This window comes from Pristis pectinata, chromosome 28 (genome assembly GCF_009764475.1).
Source record: "Pristis pectinata isolate sPriPec2 chromosome 28, sPriPec2.1.pri, whole genome shotgun sequence".
Classification (NCBI taxonomy): domain Eukaryota; kingdom Metazoa; phylum Chordata; class Chondrichthyes; order Rhinopristiformes; family Pristidae; genus Pristis; species Pristis pectinata.
Window position 1 is genome coordinate 25,216,869 of NC_067432.1, and position 19,772 is coordinate 25,236,640.

The 19,772-nt window shown below is 44.2% G+C and overlaps 1 protein-coding gene across 1 annotated transcript in view; it reads left to right on the top strand.

Annotated features, from left to right (window-relative positions):
* The window catches only part of adamts17 (ADAM metallopeptidase with thrombospondin type 1 motif, 17), a 357,749-nt gene that overhangs the window by 235,851 nt on the left and 102,126 nt on the right, over positions 1-19,772 (top strand). Inside the window, 2 exon segments of the mRNA XM_052040638.1 lie at positions 6,482-6,609; positions 11,286-11,406. Of these exon segments, the coding sequence (XP_051896598.1) occupies positions 6,482-6,609; positions 11,286-11,406 (249 nt within the window).

Here is a 19,772-nt window from a genome sequence, read left to right on the forward strand (position 1 = left end):
GAGATATGAGCAGACACCCAACTGACTTGACACCTATCCAAATGTGTCCTAAATATACAACTAGCCAAATTAATGAGACCCTGTAGTTAAAGTTGCTGCTTGTTTATGATGCAAATGACATTGCTTTCAGGGCTTAACTGGGTACATGAGCTTTGGTCGTGTCTGGAAGCGAGCTGAGCGCAGTACATTCACCGAGAGCAGCTTCCTATCATTGGAGAACCCTGGTGTTTGCAGCATGAAGCATATGTTGTGTGTGGCCAGGGATGGAAAGCTTTGCTGATATTACTAGCAGTGAATAAATAGCCGAGGAAACTGTCTGCACCGTGAGGAATGAGCAACTTGGCACCTTCAGCCCTTTTTGTTTAATTTCTTCTCCAATCTTCATTTCATTCCAACTAAATTAGTTTCCACACTTTTTTTTAAAGTCCTCAAACCCCACATGTGCAAACAAGACAGATTGGTAATCTGCAATTTGAGATGAATATGCCATATTCATTTTTCCTAACACTTTTCCCAAGTGTTATACAAGAGAAAAACCTCATGTTATTTGTAAACTTTTCACAAGCTGGAAAGAAAGATGGAACTCTTTCTCACTTGCTTGGAAAAGATGCTGGAGGGCTGCCAATGTGGAAGCTTGATGCCCTGACCCAGGGTTTGCTAAGTAGTCCCTTCCTAGAAACTTGAATAAATTAAATTTCACTTGGCACAAGTGGTGGTGGGGAAGTTAGGGAGGGGAAGGTATAATTTTCACTTTCACTGCTCTTTGAAATCAATGAAAATAAAAATGAATCCAGAACAAGCAGCTGATGTTCAATTTATTAGCATGCATGTAGATAAAAATCACCCACCTAAAACCATGAAACAAAATAGCTGGCATGAATTTGTGGGCTGTAAATTCTGTGTAATTCTGTGCAAAGTGCAGCTTCTAATGGGATTAAATTGAAGGCAGGAAACAGTGTACAATCTGAGGGCAAGAATCTAGTGGGTTTCAGAGAATTATTATTTAGGACATACAGTGGAATCTGACATGCCTGTTCCAGTCAAGGTGAGGGCTTTCATCAGCTGAATGGCTCCTCTCATCACTGACTGTTCTTATGAAGAATTAGCGATGAAAATCAAACAGTGGTATGCTGCAAACTGGCCAATTGCTTGGTGGTAAAAGCTTATTAAAACTGGAAAGTTGGCAATTGAAGTTTCCAGCCCTGACTCTGCACAATAACATGTATAAAAAGCTAGTGTACAGCCAAGTCTAGAGGGATTGAGATTTGGCTGTTCTTAGTCAAAGCAAAAGCTCAGGTATGCTAGTACTTTGAGTTAGCTCTCCTTTCCAAATACAATGCTATTGAAATTGGCCCACAATAACATAACTGGCACTCACCTAAGTTCTTCCCGGGCCAATTCCACTCCTTATTACAAGTGAGATTTTATTCTTCTCAGTCATCTGGTCAATTTATATTGAAAGTCTGGGAAGTGGAGGGACTGTCATGGCAAAACTGGGCAGTTGCTAAATTTATGCTTCAACAGCATACAAGGAGGAGAAGGAACAGTGCGTTCCTTTTGACAAATCTGAATTTAGTGATTGAACAGGCTGCGCCTTGCCCTGATTTAGCAGAGAGTGTAATACTTGCCATATTTGCTGTGTGTGCAGAATGATGAATCACATCTTGCAGTTTACATCCTGCATTGCCAAAGATTTATTTTGAAGTCAATAACATGTGATAGTGAAATGAATTACTGAACCTTGTTTCACTGCAAGTGACGTGGAAGGATTTAAAAAAAGATCTCTGTGTTGGACTTCCCTTCTTGCTTCATGCTGGAGAGACCTAGACTCTGGTACACTCTTGTTTTAGGACATCCCTTCCAAATTAAACATTTGTATCCCTCTTAAGTCCTGAGTCTCATGGACTGCCGAACGTGTCATTCTGGTAAAACTGGTAAACAGTGTGGAAATTGGCAGGTCTCTCCAACAACGTTTAATGCACAGGGAAAGAAGGATGGAAATTCAATCCATATACCCTTGCTGACAGTTCATGTCCCTAGATACAGGTGAGAAATGTTAAGAATACTGTACTCAGAGCCAATTTCTTACCAAGTGCAATGTTACTGAATGCAGTGGGCAGGAGTTACCCATAACGGGCTTATTGTGTACAGGTAGAGGTGCAATGTTGAAAGACTAACTTGCAAGCTCCACTCTTGTATTACCCAGAAAGTGATGTTATACATCCCCTGAAGGCATATCAGCATCCATTGTTTGAGTGGATGGACTGCAATAGACATTTGCCTTGTAAAGCTCGCCCCTTATTAGAAAGAGGCTACAGACACAGGAAGAGCTTGCCTTAACAGCTTGGCCTATAACATTGCTGGCTAGAGAGTGCATTGTACTCAAAGGCTCATGGAGAGATACAACACAGAAACAGGCCCTTCGGCCCACCGGGTTCGACCATCAACCACCCATTTACATGAATCCTACATTAATCCCACATTCACATCAACTCCCCGATTCTATAACTCACCCACACACTAGGGGCAATTCTCAGTGGCCAATTAACCTACCAGTTTGCATGTTTTTTGGATGTGGGACAAACCGGAGCATCCCATGGAAACCCGCACAGTCACAGGGAGAACGTGCAAACTCCACACATACAGCGCCCAAGGTCAGGATTGAACCCAGGCCTCTGGCGCTGTGAGACAGTGGTTCTACTAGCTGCACCACTATCGCAAGACAATAACCTTGCATCAGAACAGCTCTGTGCATTGTCGTCATCTTCTGATTTTCAGTTCAGATTTCCAGCATCCCACTTACTTTGCTTATGTAAAACGCTACCTGTCACGTGATGTAGTGGAATATGGGACAATGATGTCCTTCTCATCACATTAGTGTCAAGCATCAACAAACTAGCGGGGGACATCATGGACAGCGCTGTCAAACAGCAGTCAGCTGTCACCTGGAGACACAAGAGACTACAGATGCTGGACTCTGAAGCAACAGACAATAAGCTGGAAGAACTCAGCGGGTCAGGCAGCATCTGTGGAGGGAAATGGACAGTTGACATTTCAAGTCAAGACCCTTCATCTGGACTGAAAGATCTACCTCTCCTCTTTCAGACCAGGTGAAGGGTCTTGACCTGAAACGTTGACTGTCCGTTTCCCTCCACCGATGCTGCCTGATCCACTGAGCTCCTCCAGCCTTTTGTGTGTTGCTCACCTGTCACTTACTTGCTGAAGGTCAATTTGCCTTCTACCAGGACCATTCGATTAAGACCTCCTTTCAGCCTTGGTCCTACATGTGTTGGTGAATTCCAGAGAATGGTCTCTGTGACTGCCCTTGAAATCAGTATTTTGACTGAGTTTGGCATTCATTATCCCTGGGTTGATGACAAAGTGAACATTCACCACTGGCCTGTACAAAGAAGGATGGTTGTGATTAATAGAGATCTGTGAAAAAAACAAGGTTATCCCCTTCCTGATCCACGTGGGCAGTGCAGATTTCCTGACGTACTGGCTTACTAGCTGGTTCTGTGGGTTTCTAGGAGGAATGAAGCATGCTTGAAGCTTTCTGCTGGAGGAAGAGATGCCGACATTTCAGTTGTTGTGTGCCGAACACTGTGTGTCAGATGGCACAGTTCCATGGCTGCCTGTTTAGTGGTGAAGAGGCTGTTGTGGCCAAGCATAGTTAATGGCAGGAATCCGCTAAAACCTAAAGAGAAGAAGCATTTGCTTTAAGAAGATTTTTTTGCCTTTACTTAGTAGTTCGACTTGCCTTTGCAGCATTAATTAGTTTTATTAGGATCACTGTTTCTTCATTATTCTTCTGAGTTGCAGTTATTTCTATTTCTCCCATCTCCCAAGTCTCACTTCCAACCGTAATGAAATACAAACCATGAATAAATGGATCAAACGTGTTCAGGTATTTGCACCAAACCCCATCACCCGCCCACTCCCCCCACACCCCCTCCCACTCCCCACCCCACCACACTCTCTCTCACACACACACACACACACACACACACACACTCACACTCACACACACATACACTCACACACACATACTCACATACACTCACACACACACACACACACACACACACACACACTCACACACACACACACACACACACACACACACACGCACACACAATGTCGACCAGTCCTCCAGTCAGAAAATATAAGTCACGAGAAAGGATGTAGAGCTACCAGCAACTTGTCAGGAAGTTGCACACTTTGTATGGCAATCCAGGGTCCACCCACTGGACAGTGTCCACCTTCACCCTCCCCACCCCCATGCTGGTTCCAACTTCCTCCTTTTTTTTTGTCTGCCTCCATCTAGCATGTCTCCCAACTCTACCCCTACCCTTCCCCTACCTGGCTGGATCTTTCCGTCATCCTTCAACACCCCTCCCCACCTCTGTCCACCAATCGCCTCTGGCCTTTGTCTCACCACTCCCCCTCTCTGTATACCGGTCACCTCCCCTCTCCAATCACAGCCCCGATGCCGGGTTTCGACCCGAAAGGTCGTCAATTCCTTTCCTCCCACAGATGCTGCTTGACACGCTGAGCTCCTCCAGCAGATTGTTTGTTGCTCCAGATTCCAGCATCTGCAGTCTCCTGTGTCTCTCAAGGATGTGTGGATTCGGTAGGTTATTTGGCCACTGTAAATTGCCTCATGTGTGGGTAAATGGTAGAATCTGGGGAGAGTTGATAGGAATGTGGGGAGATTAAAACAGGATTAATGTGGGATTAGTGTAAATGGGTCAAAATACAAACTGCTGGAGGAACTCAGTGGGTCGAGCAACATCTGTGGAGGCAAAGGGATCAGGTTGAGACCCTGCATCAGGACTGAGAGTGTAGTGAGGAGACAGTCGGTATAATGAGGTTACGGGAAGGGGTGAGGCAGGGGCTGGTAGGTGGTAGGTGGATCCAGAAGCAGATGATGGGCAGGTGAAGACAGGCAGGGGAGGGGGAAGGGTAGAGTCCGTAGGTAACAGTTAGTGGGTGATAGAGGTAGATACGGAGAGAGAAAAATACATAAGAGGGAGCAGATGGAGCCAGGTGGGAGAAGGGGAAGGCAGAGATGGAGGCTGGAAGGTGGTAAATGGAACCAGGTAAGGGTGGGATGGTGAGCAGATAGAACCATTGGGACGGGGATAGGAGACCCAGTAGGTGTGGTGTGTGGGTGATAGGCAGATGGGACCAGGTGGGAGAGGGAAGAGCCTGGGTGGATCAGGAGGAGAGAGAAAGAAGCACAGGGAGTGCGGGTCACCTGAAGTTGGAAAATTCAATGTTCTTGTAGACCCCCAGGCAGAAGAGGAATATCTCCTTTTGGTTTGTGTCCAGCTTCACGCTGGCAGTGGAGAAGACTGAGGACAGACAGGTCAGTGTGGGAACAAGAGGGGGAGTTGAAATGGAACCTAATGGTATGAGCATTGGGAACCCTCTTGTTCCCTCTCACATCCCAACGATGTGCGGGTTTGAAGGTTAATTCCCCATTGTAAATTGCCCCTCGTTTAGTGATAGAATCCAGGGGATTGGGGGTGGAGGGGGGAGGGAAGTTGATGAGAATGTGGGGAGAATAAAAAATGGGATAAATGTAGGATTAGTGAAATGGGTGGTTGATGGTCAGCATGGATTTGATGGGCTGAAGGGCCTGTTTCTGTGCTGTTTCTCTCTATGACTCAGTAATAATGGACTCAGCGGTGCAAACCGTGCAGTGTAAAACCATGTACAACAACAGCGCAGGTTGGAGAACTGCTGCACCTCTCAGTCTTCACATTAACCTCAACTTTGTCCTGGAAAGAGAAGCTTCGTGTTAGGAGTGCAACCTTTGAAAAAATCCAGCTCTACAGTTGTGATGTTGGTCAAAGTACATTGAGTGATCATTGCAAAGTGCCTTACGAAGAATTTCATATCTCGTTTCGGTTTACACAGTAAACTTTAGAAATACAGGCATATCTTGTGTATTGTCAGCTTGGCACAATACATAACCATTGTGACAAACATAACGCTAAGTCGTATAAACAATGTTACAGTTCAGATGGACATCTTCACTAACTAGTGAGATACACCAGGAATTCAAGCAGATCAGATTCATAAGGTATATACTTTGTAGACTTGGGCTCTCCTTGTGAGCAGGATTATACAAAGTAAACACAAACATCTCACCGATGAGTCAGCACATCTGACAATACAGCATTCCCACATTGTGAACTCAACACTGACATGGACTTTACTCAAAAGCTTTTGGCCAATGGAGCAGAGTGTAATTGTTACACTAGTACAGAGATAGACCAAGGATAATTTATTCAGACCATGGATAAGTTAAAGCTCTGTTGCATTCACTTATTAAATATTAACTTTATTTAAATTCAATCACTTATTTTAACATTGATTCTCCTTGTAACTGCAGGGAACTAGATTCATACTGCATAGAGTTATTAGCTTGATGTGATCTGACTTTGCTGAGCAGAATATTTTCCTTTTTCAGACATGCCTTGTGCTTTGTATTGCTCCCCCTTCGGGAAGGAGTCCCCTGTTCTGATAGCTGAGAGAGTTCTGGACGGCACTCCCTGTGGGCCCTATGAGACTGACCTCTGTGTGAATGGCAAATGCAAGGTGAGAGCCGACACTGTGGTGTGTTGTTTTAAAAACCAAGTGTTCGCAAGGTAATATGCTTATATTATGTGCTCCATCTGCTAAGTTAATAAAGTTTCAGTAAAATTCTTACTGACACAAAGAAATGACACAGAAAAGCAATCTCATATAAGCAGGTTAATAGGTTAACATCAACCGTTATGGTGCTCTTATCCTTCACAAAGTTAAGAGTTGTCATGGAGACCATTTAAGTGGTATTCTTCTCTTCTCGCTGACACTTCCAGGAATGTGTCAGTGAACATTGGTTCCAATTGAGGTCATATTCTGAACACCAATGGGCCACAATAGTTCTGAACAACTTTACCAAGTTAAACAGTTTATTCAGAGTAACTGTTCTGATTGCCCATGGGGAGAACATTGCAGAACCTTGGGTGTGTTCAATGACTAAGGAGCATTTGGATAGGTACATGCAGGACAGGGCTTAGAGGGATATGGGCTGAATGAAGGAAATTGGGACTAGCTGGGTGGGAACCGTGGTCGGCATGGACTGGTTGGGCCAAAGGGCCTGTACCTGTTCTGTATTGCTCTGTGACTACAACCATTGGTTTCTTCTAACGGACTGTGTACAGATTCATCAGGTGATGCTGCACTTCACAAGCCCATCATTTGAATATTCTCCCAATACGGTTTGAATTCAATTTGTTTTGAGACCAATAACTAAAGAATAATAGCCTTGCGATCGCAGTCCTTAATGTCTTACCCCATATCCTGATTCCATGACCCCTCGTTCTAGACACCACAGCCAAGACAAATATTGTCCCTCCATCCAGTATGTCTAGCCCTGTCGGAATATTGAACGAATCCACCCTCATTCTTCCAGTGAATACAAACCTAGTCAAGGCAGGCCCACCATCCCAGGAATCAGTCTGGTAAACTTCACTGCACTCCCTCTATGAAAAATATATCATTTTTTGGACAAAGAGACAAAACTGCACACAATACTCAAGGTGTGGTATCACAAAGAGACTGTATAATTGTGGCAAAACTTCCTAACTCCTGTCCTAAAATCCTTGCTGTGAAGGCCAACATACCGTTTGCTTTTTTAACTGCATGCTTCACCTGTTTTCCTTGTGATATCAACATTTTCCAATATAATGCCTTTTAAGTGTTATATCACCTTTCTCTGTCTCTTACAGACATGGATAGTGTCATTCAGCACAGAAGCAGGCCCTTCGGCCCACCATGCCTATGCTGATCATCAACTACCTATCTATACTAATCCCATTTACTAGCAATTGATCCGTAGCCTATGATACCTTCGCATTTCAAATGTTCATCCAGATGCTTCTTGAATGTTATGAAAGTACCTGCCTCCACACCCCCTCAGGCAGTGCATTCTAGATTCCTACTATCCTCTGGATGAAATAAATCCTCCTCAGATCCCCTCCTCAGCTTCAATTTTTGGTTTTAGACACCACTGCAATGGGGAAAAACTTCTTACTATGTCTTACCCTGTCTATGTCTCTCATAATTTTGTATGCCTGTATCACTTCACCCTCAAGCCTCCTCCAATCCAAGGAAAAATAACAACCTATTCAGTCTCTCCTCATTACTGCAATGTTCCATCCCAGACAGGAAATATCCAAGTTAGTCTGCTCTGCACCCTCTCCTGGTTAGTTTGCTCTGTACCCTCTCCAGTGCGTTCCAGTGGTGTGACAATTGGAACTGCACATGGTATTCCAGCTGTAGCCTAACCGATGTTTCATAAAGTTGCAGCAAGACCTCCCTGCTCTTATATCTTCTGCCCTGGCTAATGAAGGCAAACATCCCATATGCCTTCTTCAGCAACCTGTCTACCTGAGCTGCCACCTTCAGGGATCTTTAGACTAATGCACCAAGATCCTTTTCTTTCTCAATACTCCCCAAGGACCTACTGTTCATTCCTTATGTCCTACCCTTGTTAAACCTCCACAAAATACATCACCTCACACTTAAATTTAAAACAGAATTAAATTCCATCTGCCATTATTCTGCCCAATTTACCAGCTGATCAATATCATTCTGTAGCCTAAGACTACCGTCCTCCCTATCAACAACATCTCCAATTTTCATGTCATCTTCCTAACATACTTCCTACATCTATATCTAAGTTGTTAGTGTAGTTGACAAATGGCAAGGGTCCCAGAACTGATCCCTATGACATATCACTGGCCAACAGATCGCCAGTCAACATAAGCAACCCTCCTGTCAGTTGTCTCATCCCAACATGTCTACAGGGGTTGCAAGAACCTCAGATCTACCGGACAAGTTTGGGATCCCAGCTGCTGCAATACTAGCTCTAGGATCCCTGCACCTGGCTTAGTCACAGACACACCCACCTGTCCCTGACCACAGAACAACTCCATAGCACTTAATCTAAGGAGTGTGGATGCTTCCCGGAGCAAAAAGTCCAGGTAACTTTCTTGCAGTGATGTCTGGGTGCTGGCTGCATAACAATGGTGTCAGCAGTGTGCGACACTGGCCCTGCCTCAGTGAGTAAACTGGCAGTGATCAGTGCGATTAGTGCCAGCTGTCCTGCCAGTATTTCGGGCCTTATGTCCGTTCTGCAGGAGTTCTCTTCAGACTAGTCCCATCCTGACACAGACTTAAACCAAACTCTTCCCTCTCAGAAAGGTTCCCCAAGCAGAATTCAGAAAGTCTTTCAAAAAGGAGGTAAATCTTTGGAAAGAATATTTCAGAAAAGGATGTGGGAAATAGGGCAGGGTCCGTGAAGATCTCTATCCAGAACCAGTATAGATGTCATGGGCAAAATGAACTCCATTGACTCTAGGTGACTGGAAGCATTGATCTAATCACACAGGAGTAGTTACACCTGTAGAGCTCTTATATTGACTACAGAGCCCACATATTGATTCTTGAAGTACTGGCTTGTTGGCCTTTTTTAAAAGAAAGCAGATAATTATTGAAAAAAAAGGAATTGTTTGGGGGTTAAACAGAAATAAATAATTAGCTCTTTCTGGGAGGGCACAGACAGCGTAGGCCAAACTGCGCAGTAGTGATCTCTCCCCAGGCTATACCCACTCTCCCTCAGTCAGTATGTCCCACATTCTCTCTCTGCATCCATGTCAGACTCTGTTCAATGCTGACCTCTGTGATGATGCGTGAGTATTGGGGTCCTTCACAAAATAAACCCCATTTTTGGGAGGCAGGGGCTTCAAGCACAGGACAATCCCCCGGTGTGGGCAGTGCCACTTCGAGAGGTCACAGGGCATGTGGTGTGGGAAGGGGACATACCAGTCCAGTGCAAGAAGAGTTATTCTGAAAAAGGAGCTTTGTGTTGGACAGGGTGAGGGAGTTCCACTCATCCCCTGAGAGTGTCTGGTACTGGCACTGAGCAAGCTCTCAAATACTTTCCTCAATAACATGCAGAAAAGAAGGAAACTAAAAATAAATAAAAGCTATTGTTGAAAATATCTGTCAAAAGCATCCTAACCATTCCCACTAAGCTGTTCTGTGCTTGAAAGGAAGAGATGTTATTATGACAGTCTGCACCCTGAATACAACCAGTGTGTTAAGCACTCAGGATAAGAGTCTCATTGATGAACTGCTGAGCTGAACATCAATTGTTGAGAGCAGACGCAATTATCACAAGAGCATTGGCATTGGTTTTAAAAAGCATATGTGGGGACATTATGAGCTTTTTACGAATTAAACGCATGTTCAAGTACAATTCTAGCCTCAACCAGCGATAAAACATATGTTGAAAGGTCATTATTGTATTTTATATCAAGTGTGAGCTTTATGGTTTCCAAAGGCATAACAAGACAAAATATCTTTAAGCCATGGTTCTGCTTTATACAGAGACCTGTGTGTCAGACTTCCATTAAAATGAAAACTGCACTGTTTACCTTGCCCCTGCAGTAATGAAGGATGCTGTAGAAATGCAATTTAATGCACGGCTCTGTCCCAGTGGAGTTTAAACCAGAGACTAATGGATGATAATGTGTTTGGCTCAAAACATTAGGCATTTATGTATTTTCTGGAACCAACTGAACAGAATTAGAAGACTGGAGAAGCTTTAGGCAATGTTTATAACTCTTTCAAATAACTTTATGTGGGGTTGTTTTTTAAGAATTGAATGTTTAGATAGGATAAAGGTTTAATAACTGGAATTCAAAGATAAGTGTGAGAGCTAAATGACCCACTATTTAGTGTCGATGACGTCTCTGCCACTGATGCAGTGTGTTATTTATACCCTATTGTTGTGATTGTTATTTTATATTCAGCTCTACAGTGTGATTATTTTCTGATGACATTTATGCATATAATTGAGATTGCCACATTATAAAATCAGCTCAAGCAGCATTATGCTCAACATTCAAAAAGGCTTTTTTATCTCATTGTGACATTCATGTAAAACTGATAGGGGGCTTGATGTATTTCGAGTAACAATAGTTAATGCTTTGTCAAACAAACTAAAATCCTTCTGAATTCTTAATACCTGGCAATGTTCTGTTGAGTGAACTAGCAGCTCAGCTTGGAGAGTAATGTTGGTCTCAGGCCATGTGTTGCCATAAAATTATGCTCATGATAAAACCCACGCTATCCAGAACCAGCACCAGGGGGTTGCCTGTAATTAAATTTCACTGAGTTTCATTAAAGAACCAATAATGGAGACACCTGTTTGTTGTTAACAGAAGATTGGCTGTGATGGAATCATTGGGTCTGCAGCAAAAGAGGATCGTTGTGGGGTGTGCAATGGTGACGACAAGTCCTGCAAGATCATCAAAGGGGATTTCAATCAAAGCCAAGGAATGGGTGAGCACAGACGTCAGCAGTTCCTCTCACCGGGATTCTATCTTCTCCCTGATAAGATGACTTAAGTGTTCTCTGCTTCTAAGGTCCAAATGCTGCAGTGAAGTGAGCAATCAGAAATGTCCAGCATTCGATTGGTCGGAGCTACAGGCCGTCTGGGAAGTATTTCCTAGGCAAATCACAAAGCTAATCATTGGGTTATATCTGGTGAAAATCAAATTCAGTACTTTAGTGCAGCCGGATATTAAAGTGTGACATTCTATTCGCCTGCTAAGGTCACTGATGTTCAGATGGGTTTCCAGGCAGCACCAAGAGAAAGTCAAGGTGATGCTGTTGTGCTGTCAATCAGATTGTTTCTTGGATTTTCCAAATGGGCAGATCGGTGGCCATACCTCTGACCTGCAGTGATGATGTTAGTTGGGGAAGGGAATGTTCTGGGCAATCCTGTTACCTCCCTGAATGTCCAAGAGTTGCTGAGGGCAGGGGCAGTGAGAGAGGTTGCTCGCCTGACTTGGGGCCATCTGGCACTTGATACTCAACGGCCTGGAATGCCCATAGCCAACAGGGCTGCATATGGGATTCCCCTGGGCCCTAATGCATGCTACAAACATATATATATATATATATATATATATATATATATATAGAGAGAGATATATATAGATATATATATAGATATAGATAGATATATATATATATAGATAGATAGATAGATAGATAGATAGATAGATAGATAGATAGATAGATAGATAGATAGATAGATATGTGTAAACAAACATATATATACAAAACATATCATTGCCTTCGGGAGTAGTCTATCAAGACGCTCTGTTGTTTCAAAGTACTTCAGCAGAACGAGAAATCCCAGCCCTACTAGTCTTTAATAATCATAGCGCCTAGGTGTTTTAAAGCTAATTCTCATCATGCAGATGTAAGTTTCCTCACACTCCAACTGGAACCATTGTGGTAGTTTTTTTTAAATATAAACATTTATTCGCTAAAAGCACTACAAAAAGACAACCAGTGTCAATACACTACATCTAATACAGAAAAGAAGAAACTAAGCAATGACATACTACAGTAGAGAATGCAAATTAATAGTAACAAAACACACACGCAACGCTACACCCGTTAACGCAACACGCAACACTTCAAATAAGAATCGTGTTTGTACCATCCACGACACACGCGATCCCCTGAGGGGCCCACCAAGTGCGGAACTCAGCTAGGGTGCCCGTGGAAACTGTGTGCTCCCTCTCTAAACACACTCGCGCGCGCACGTAAGCATGGAAGACATGCAGGCAGGCAGACCAGCCAGTACCCTCGGCCGCCCGCCACCGCGTCCCGTGGATGGCCAGCTTGGCCAGGCCCAGCAGGAGACCCACCAGGAGATCCTCCGTGTGCCCTGCCCCGCGCTGCACCGGGTGCCCGTAAACCTACAGCGTCGGGCTGAAGCGCAGCGAGAACTTGAACAGCAGCCCCTTCAGATACACCAAGAGGGGCTGCAAACTCTCGCACTCCGCGTACACATGGTACACTGTCTCCTCCCGGCCGCAGAAGTGACAGGCGGCTGGGGTGTCGGTGAACCGGCTCAAAAATCAGTTGCACGGCACGGCCTGGTGCAACACCCTCCACCCCAGGTCCCCGATGTACAGCGGGAGGACTCCCATGTAGAGGGACCTCCACCGGGGACCACCCTCGCCGCTCGCCGGCAAGACGGACCGCCACGGCATGTCCGGCCAGCAGACCAGGGCGAGGAAGTGAAAGGTGTGCAGGAGCAGCCCGTACAAGAACCGCCTTGGCGCCTCGCGGAACGGCACCTTCGGCGTGTCCGCCAGGCGGCTCAGGTTGTGCCGCACTGCCACCATTGTGGTGGTCAGTATATCTAACCACGGTGCCTTTAGTACCAATCATTGACCAATGCCTCACTGCTTTTAATTCTCTTGATAGAATGGTAAAAAGGCATCATTCACTATAATTGATACGGTGGCTGAAAAAGTCAATATTTCACCAGGGTAAAGCTCTATGATTGAAATTCAGTTTACAAACTTGTGTGTCACTAGCTATCCTTCCCAATCATCTTAGAAACTTAAATTTTGTAGAGCTGTGATAAGCGGTACTGAATTGCAGTCCACTGGAACTGGCTCTTTGAAGAAACTATCCAATTAATCCCACCCTCCTGCTCTTTGGCCATTCCCCCTGCAGTTCTTTTCTTTTTTAAATAAAACGTGATCCTCCCAACACTCATGAAGATTGAACAGTAAAACATCTCAGATATTCTACATTATCATGAAACAATAATTAGAGGGTATGAGCTATAATGAGTGGTTGGACAAACTTGGGTTGTTTTTTCTGGAGTGTCGGAGGCTGAGGGGAGATCTGATGGAAGTTCATAAAATTATGAGAGGCATAGATAAGGTAGGCAGTCAGAATCTTTCCCCCAGGGTAGAAATGTCAAATACTAGAGGACATGCATTGAAAGTGAGAGGGGGAAAGTTTAAGGGAGATGTACGGGGCAAGTTTTTTACACGGGGTGGTAGGTGCCTGGAATGGGCTGCCAGGGATAGTGGTGATAGCAGATACAATAGTGGTGTTTAAGAGGCTGTTAGATAGACACGGGAATAGGATGTCAACACCCCTTCAGTCGATGGTTGGCCTGCTGAAAAATCCATTTGAATACTTTAGTGATGGAAAATGAGTCACCAGTGCTCCACTGGGTGGATGCTTTTTATGTTGACAGGCAGCCACAGGGCCAGGGTGAGGAGAGGACTGGGGTCCGACAACTAAAGCATGGTGGGGGGTTGGGGGTGGGGCAGTTGGATGTGATAGACCAGCACTGATAGATGATCGGGGAGGGCAGGCATGAGGAAGAGATAGATCAGCTCAGAAGGTCAGGGAGTGGATGATGTGGGATGGTTGGGAGGCGATGAGGGAAGGATTGTAGATGAGATATACCAGCACTGTTGGATGGTCAGGAGTTAGTGAGGGGAGGATTACAGAGGTGATATACCAGCACTGTTGAATGGTTGTGGGCAAGAGCAGATGGGATGAGGTTTGGTGCAACATTGTTAAGGGGACGGCCACAGTGATGAAGGTAAGTTAGTGATTACCTGACAAGCACTGCACTGAGAAGATCAAGCTAACTGGTGACTGACCAACAATGGGGTCTCCGAGGACAACATGGTCCACGTTCCCACCCATGCAAGGACTATTACACGGAGAGTGACATCTTCTCATGTGCATCTGGTGCGGAAATCAGATTGGGTGTGGGGGCGATTACCCAAATGTCTGCTTTGATGCAAAAATGGTTGTTAACGCATTTCACCCAGGGAAAAACCAATTTTCAGCAGAATAATACTTCCTGTAATCCATTCTTCTGTCAAAGTGGATAAACGTCACATTACTCCTCATTTCCTACTTTCTAGCCCACCTGTCTATATTGTTTTGTAAACTCTTCACACCCTCCTCATTGTTTATTTCTCATCGGCAAACCTGGACACATTACAGTTGATTTACTCATTTGTCATTGATGTAATGTAAATGGTTGAAGGATAAATACTGATTTAATGGAACTCCACTGGTGATAAGCAGCCTATCTGAAAATGACTTCTATATTCCTACTTTCTCTGTCCACCATCCAGGAACATACTTAGCCAAAATCCATGAGCCTTAATCTTCTGTAACGACATCAAATGACTTATCAAATGATGTAATTTATTTGTTCAATTTCTTTTCCATTTCCTTTCTCCTCGTACTTTCCCCACTATTTATAAACAGGAGGATATCATTATGCTTTTTATAAACACCCTTCTCGACTTGTTTTGTCACCTTCACAAATTTGTACAAAGCGACCAGCTGTCTCTACTGCTGTGTAGGAAGAATGCACACAGGCAGTATAATGCACAAAATACAATTTTAAATAAGGTACAGAAACAGTGACCAGTGATCAGTCTTCTCTGGGCAGTGGTCATTTCCTTCAACAGGAAGCCAAATAAAATAAGATGCATTTGCCACCCCATGGAAGGGTTCTCTGCTTACTGATGATCAGCTTCTGTCACTCATTTGGGCCCATTTCCAATATCTAAACTTTGAGAAAAATTCAGTCGAGATACAGGAGGAATGATGTCAGCTCAGAGATTGCTTGCTGTGACATCGGTTTGTGAAGAATTCGCTGTAGATACAATTTGTTGAATTATTTTCAGTTGGGTTCCACCACTGGAGGGAGCAAGGTAAGGGAGGTGGTTCACACAGACAGTACTGAGACATTTGCCCAGGATTCCATCGGCTTGTTCACCAACTGAGAACGTACCCAAGGTTTCAGCCAGCTGAAGGCAACACACTCTTCTCCAAGGCTTTTCTCTGGGCTGGAGAGTGAGTAGGATGTGTGGGCAACCTGGGAGGTAGGGGTAAGAGAAAGTTCAGAGATGGGAGAGTGGAGAGCTGGGAAAGGAGAGAGTGAAGGGTGCTTGGGGTGGGAAGGTACTAGAGAGAGGGTGGGGGTGTGAGCTAGTCCGGGCTCTCAGCAGAATTAGTGAATACCTTATGACCCTTCTATTCACCTTAACATCGAACCAACACACTACATGTATTATTATGTAGTTACAATAAAGAACTACAGTTCCCAGTAGGCAGTGCAAGGGTTCACATGGGGGAAAAGGAAGTGGCTGTAAAAAGAGAGGGAAAGCAAGCCAGTCTGGTGTTGTTGGTTAATAAATGTTCAGATGTTAAACCCACGCAAAGTTTGTCTCTTGATGAAGAACAAACATAACGTGGTGTCAGAAGTTGGCTTGAGGTCTGAACAGGGAGAGTAGATGAATACTGCGTGCAATTGAGAAAGAGCTCAGTGAGTACGAAAGAAAAGCTGTAATAAGACGGAGAAAAAGCCGGCCGGCGTGGCGAGGGAGCACATTGTTCCTGAAGTTCAGCAGTCACTGGATTTGCCAAGAGAGATTCAGGTGAGAGTCCAAGAGTTCCCTAAGTCCTCCCAAGCCGATGCAGTTTACTGGCAATCTAACCGATAATTGGAAATGCTTCAAACAGCGATTCAACATATATTTAGATGCTAGTGGAGTGGGAAGGAATGATGAAAAATTGAAAGCGTCTATTTTTCTGCATGTGATTGGTGAAGATGCTTTGGACATCTAAAACAGCATTCAAATTGATGAGACAGCTTTTGAGTTGGGCACTTTGATGAAAAAATTTGAGGAGTATTTTATCCCAAGTAAAAAATCACATTCGAGAGATATTTTTTTTTCCTGTGACCAGAAACAAGGTGTTAGCTTCGACCAATACTTAGTTGAGCTTCACACACTGAGTAAGTCTTGTGAATTTGGAGATTTGAGAAACTGACTAGTTAAAGACAGAATAGTTTGTGGAATTCCAGATAATGGACTCAGAGAAAAACTGTTGCATGAAAAAGATTTGACCCTGGAAAAGGCGGTAAATATGTGTAGGTCAGCAGATACCACACGAGCACAAGCTAATGAGCTGCACAGGGCAGACACAACAGTGCATGCTGTGAAAACAGAGAAGCAGCACACAAGGCATTTCTGAAAGCAACAGCAAAGCAAAGAGGAAGGCTCAAACAGCAAATGCAGCAGATGTGGAGGTAGACACATTCCGAAGATGTGTCCTGCTTATGTGAAGTCCTGCAATAGCTGTGGGCAGAAGAATCACTTTGCAAGGTGTTGCAAAGCTGGAGCTGACAAGAGAAAGGTGCACACGGTTGATGAGGAAATGGAGGAATTCTTTGTGGATTCTGTACAGACTGTGGCTGCTGGTAAAACAGAATGGATTGTTCCAGTAACTGTGAATGAGACGGTAATTCCATTCAAGCTTGACACCGGAGCTCAGGTGAATCTGTTATCCATGGATGATTATAAGACTCTCACAGTAAAGAGTAAGATTTACCCTGTGAAGTTAAAAGTGACAGGCTACACTGGAGAGAAAGTTCCAGTAAAAGAGGGCTGTACGGTGACCTTCAAGCACAAGGGGCAGCACTTAAAATCACAGCTACTGATTGTAGAAAAGAGAGTACAGCCAATATTAGGTCTCAGTGCATGTGAAAAGCTGAACCTAGTGAAAAGAGTTTTCATAGTAGCTTCACACACCAAAGATGACCACACAACACTCATGGAAGAGTATGCAGATGTCTTTGAGCAGCTCAGATGCTTACCTGGTGTACACAAAATTCACATAGATGAGACAGTGGCTCCTATTGTCCATACATGCAGGAAAGTTCCATTTCAACTTAGAGATAAACTTAAACAAGAACTAGCATGCATGGAATGGATGATTATCATACAGAAAATTGAAGAACCAACAGATTGGCTGAGTTCACTGGTCATTGTGCAAAAGAAAAATGGAGCATTGTGGATATGTCTAGACCCAAGAGATCTCAATAAAGCCATCAAGAGAGAGCATTTTAAATTGCCAACACGGGAGGAGATCATGTCCTGGTTTTCAGGTGCTAAATGGTTCAGCAAGCTCGACACATCGTCTGTGTTTTGGCAGATGAAGCTTGATGAGGCAAGTTCGAGACTGTGTACTTTTAACACACCACAGGGAAGATATCGCTATCTTTGGCTGCCATATGGGATCCTGTCCGCATCAGAAGTCTACCATAAAACCATCTACTTGATTTTTGAGGGCATACCTGGTGTCGAGACCATGATGGATGACATCATCGTCTGGGGGTCCACCAAGGATGAACATGATACTCGACTGAAACAGGTGCTTGACGTGACAAGGAATATCAATTTGAAATTAAATAAAGAGAAATGTGAGTTTGGTGTTAAGACAGTGATCTTCATAGGAGATGTCATATCTGAAGAGGGAGTGAAGCCTGACCCAAGAAAGATATCAACCATTGAAAACATGGAGAGGACCTAAAACAAAGAGGAAGTGAGACGTTTCTTAGGGATGATGACTTAGTTGGCTAAGTTCATCCCTCGACTGTCAACAGTGTCAGCACCACTTAGGTCACTCCTTGAGCAACAAAATGAATGAATTTGGTCTCATGAGCAAGAAGAGTGTTTCCAGACATTGAAAAGGGTCCTAACTGAAGAGCCTGTGCTGAAGTTTTATGATTCGGAAAGGTGTATCAGGATATTAGCTGATGCATCCCGGCATGGTTTTGGATCAGTACTACTGCAGCAGCATGGTGGCACATGGCAACCTGTGGCCTATGCATCAAGGGCTTTAACAAGTGTGGAAGCCAACTATGCACAGATAGAGAAAGAGCTTCTCACCAGTACATATGCATGTGAAAGGTTCCATCAGTAGATCTATGGGCAAGATGGCCCGTATTTCAAAGTTGGAATGGATTTGTTTGACTGTAATGGGAAGAGCCATATTGTTGTAACAGACTACTTTTCCAATTACCCAGAGGTTGCAACACTGCAATCAATGACCAGCAAAGCAGTTATCATGTTCCTGAAAGCTGTGTTTGAGAGGCATGGAGTTCCATGTGAAGTAGTATCAGACAATGCTCCACAATTTTCAAGCTATGAATTTGAATCCTTTGCCAATGTTTGGGGGTTTCGACATATAACCTCAAACACACATCACCCAAAATCTAATGGCCTAGTGGAGTTCAGTTAAGGTGGTGAAGGGCCTCATGAAGAAAGCGCAAGATGGATGAGAGGATTTCCACAGAAGTCTAACAATTTACATAAGTGCGCCACTGCAGAACGGCCTTTCACCAGCCCAAATGCTGATGGGTCGACGCATACGCACTAACCTTCCAATACATGAAAACCTGTTGACACCTGAAGGAGCACACAAGGTCAAACAGGCTAAAGAGGAAGGGAAAGAAAAACAGAAACGGAATCACAACAAGACAGCGAAAAGCCTACCAGTCCTGAAGCCTGGGGATCAAGTGTGAATCCGAGATCATGATTCTGGCACATGGTCCATGCAAGGAGTTGTGCAAGAGGAAGTAAATCCACATTCATACCAGATCCAGATGGAGTGAGGGGCACCTCTGAGGAGGAACCACGTGGATCTACGACCACAAGCTCCAACCCATGGCTGAGACCTGTCCCCTGTCGGTACAACAAAGGGGCCAGCATATTGGAGAAAATGAACATGTGGACCAGAGTTCGCAGGAAAACAGCAATAGTATTGCAGCAAATGAAAGCAACACACCTGCAGAAACAAGTACCAGACCAAAAAGGACCATTAAACCACCTCAGAGACTGATTGAAAGCTGCTGAGTGGACAAGGGTTCTTGGCAGATTTATAAGGACAAAGTATTGTGTTTGTTTTTCTTTAAAGGGGAATGATGTGTTATTATGTGGTTACAAAAAAGAACTACAGTTCCCAGTAGGCAATACAAGGGGGTCACATGGGGGAACAGGAAGTGGCTG